Here is a 2,554-nt window from a genome sequence, read left to right on the forward strand (position 1 = left end):
AGACCTGTTTGTCGGGGGCGCCTCTGGTTTCCCCGTTGTGCTCCGACTCTTTCCTATGATTCGGCGCTGGTGGAACGTTTTCAGAATCGCCTCTTTGAGTCTTCGTAGCGGCGCCCCAAATTGTCACCTCCCTGGCCTTTGTCGTCCACGATTGGCGGACTTGCTGAACGTTGTAGGACGAGCAGGCGGCGCCAGTACTGGCTGTCGGCATCGACCATTCGAAGCTGTCAGAGCTGTCGGACTCTTGCTTCTGCTTCTTTTCGATGCCTTCGTGCTAATGGTGACCTTGGCCTTCACGGTCTGTTGGTTTCGGGTCGTTATCACGGTCCGGAGTCGGGGTCCGTCCGCTACGTTATCGGTATTATTTTTCTGTCGTCTGTGTAGCGACCTCGCGGTGCTGCGTCGTCGGTCTCTGCTCGCGCAAAAGCACAGGCAGATCCCGGAAGAATTCGTCGTCGTCAACATTGCTGGGCGCCGCCAGCATCTCGTTGCCCATGTCGAAGGGGAAGCGCGAGCGGCTCATGAGGTTGCTCATGTGCTCGAGGTCCATCATGGACTGCTCCAGAGACGACATGGGGTACCAGAAGCGCGGTCGGACGAGATCCCACGTGCTGAACATGGCTGGAGAGTTGGTATAGTTCGGGTTGGTAGTGTAGTTGAGCGGTATACGGTGGCTTGGTTAGCCTTGGTTTTGACGTTTGGTTGCTTGTTTGCACGCTGTAAGCAGTAGATGGCAAATTCAGAAATGACGTGGTAACGCAGTCGGAGTTAGCGGACTTCAACTTCAACGTAGCCGATAAAAAAGGGTCTGGAAAATTTTGAGAGGGGTTCGAAATTTGGGTGGAAGATAGAAATCTATGACCAGCTAGAATTAATAAATTTGGCGGAGCAGCAACAAAACAACACATAAAATAGTGCTCGGCCAATAGAAATTTTTATCGGCCGAGCACTATTTTTGCCTACTCTCAAAATCTAGATGTGCGATTGTCAGATGCGACTGCATTCTAGAAGCGATTGCTCATTCTAGAAGGGCTTGCCAAATCAACGAATTTCAAGCAACGATGAAGTGGCGGAAGCTATCGGTAGTGGATAAGAAGAGCATCGAATTGAATGTATTAGCGAAGTTGCTGTAAAATCTGGTACCATTACAGTCTGTGCTATTCGTAAGGACGTAGCGGTCAATTCGGTAAGAGTAGCCGTTCTCTAAATGATAGTTTTTGTAAGAATGTTCTTATCATGGTCGGACGAGATCCCACGTGCTGAACATGGCTGGAGAGTTGGTATAGTTCGGGTTGGTAGTGTAGTTGAGCGGTATACGGTGGCTTGGTTAGCCTTGGTTTTGACGTTTGGTTGCTTGTTTGCACGCTGTAAGCAGTAGATGGCAAATTCAGAAATGACGTGGTAACGCAGTCGGAGTTAGCGGACTTCAACTTCAACGTAGCCGATAAAAAAGGGTCTCGAAAATTTTAGAAGTGGTCAGAATATTCGGTAGAAATCTATGACCAGCTAGAATTAATAAATTTGGCGGAGCAGCAGCAAAACAACACATAAAATAGTGCTCGGCCAATAGAAATTTTTATCGGCCGAGCACTATTTTTGCCTACTCTCAAAATCTAGATGTGCGATTGTCAGATGCGACTGCATTCTAGAAGCGATGCTCATTCTAGAAGGGCTTGCCAAATCAGCGAATTTCAAGCAACGATGAAGTGGCGGAAAGCTATCGGTAGTGGATAAGAAGAGCATCGAATTGAATGTATTAGCGAAGTTGCTGTAAAATCTGGTACCATTACAGTCTGTGCTATTCGTAAGGACGTAGCGGTCAATTCGGTAAGAGTAGCCGTTCTCTAAATGATATGTTTCGTAACAATGTTCTTATCATAGGCTACCTTTGTTGGGGGCTCTTTTACACGTGGGAACATTTACTCGACCAGGAGCGAAGTATTCGAACAGGATAGTAATGGAGACAAAAAATACAAACTTGGTTTGTCTTTGGCTCGATGCATGATCCATAAAGTAGATGCAGTTTCGCGTGGGTATCATCAAGTTTAGCAAGCTGGAAGTTTGGAAACCAAGCGTACCAGCCTTTTGGAACATAGCCTGAATGCCTCATGACCAGGAAATTTATCGTAACCAAATCCAGATCGTAGATTTTTATGAGGTTGCTTTATTTCTCTTACAAACGTATATCCCACCAGTAAACTTCGTAAATTCAAAGCTCGCTTCCTTACAGGTTTATCTGTCTCGACCAGCTTAAGTTGGAAGACGAAAAGCGAAATCAGTGCAAGAACATTTGACGTAGGTAACGTTAATGACTCGTAGAAAAAAAACAAAAATCACATCTACAGCTTACATCTCCATCGGGGTTGCCTCCTTTTCCCGCCTCCGACTCCGAAGGCTGTTGCTGCTGCAGCGTCCTGGTCTGTTGTCCTGGTTGCAGCTGTTGCTGGCGCTGTTGGTCCTTGATAGTCTTCTTCTGCGCCTCCCGAACGGCGTCTGCTGCCACATCGTCTCGAACTCGTCGGGGTGCCGCTCGAGCAGATGCTTCGTGCTGACC

General features: G+C 47.5%; 1 protein-coding gene across 1 annotated transcript; it reads right to left on the bottom strand.

The window, feature by feature from the left end:
* Window positions 1-361: 361 nt before the first annotated feature.
* On the bottom strand, window positions 362-619 carry PITG_21577 (uncharacterized protein; the record flags this gene model as incomplete). The annotated part of the gene is made up of 1 exon (XM_002894761.1): window positions 362-619. The coding sequence occupies one exon, from the start codon at window positions 617-619 to the stop codon at window positions 362-364; it is 258 nt and encodes an 85-aa protein (XP_002894807.1).
* Between the last annotated feature and the right edge of the window lie 1,935 nt (window positions 620-2,554).

This window comes from Phytophthora infestans, genomic scaffold (genome assembly GCF_000142945.1).
Source record: "Phytophthora infestans T30-4 supercont1.500 genomic scaffold, whole genome shotgun sequence".
Taxonomy (NCBI): Eukaryota; Oomycota; class Peronosporomycetes; order Peronosporales; family Peronosporaceae; genus Phytophthora; species Phytophthora infestans.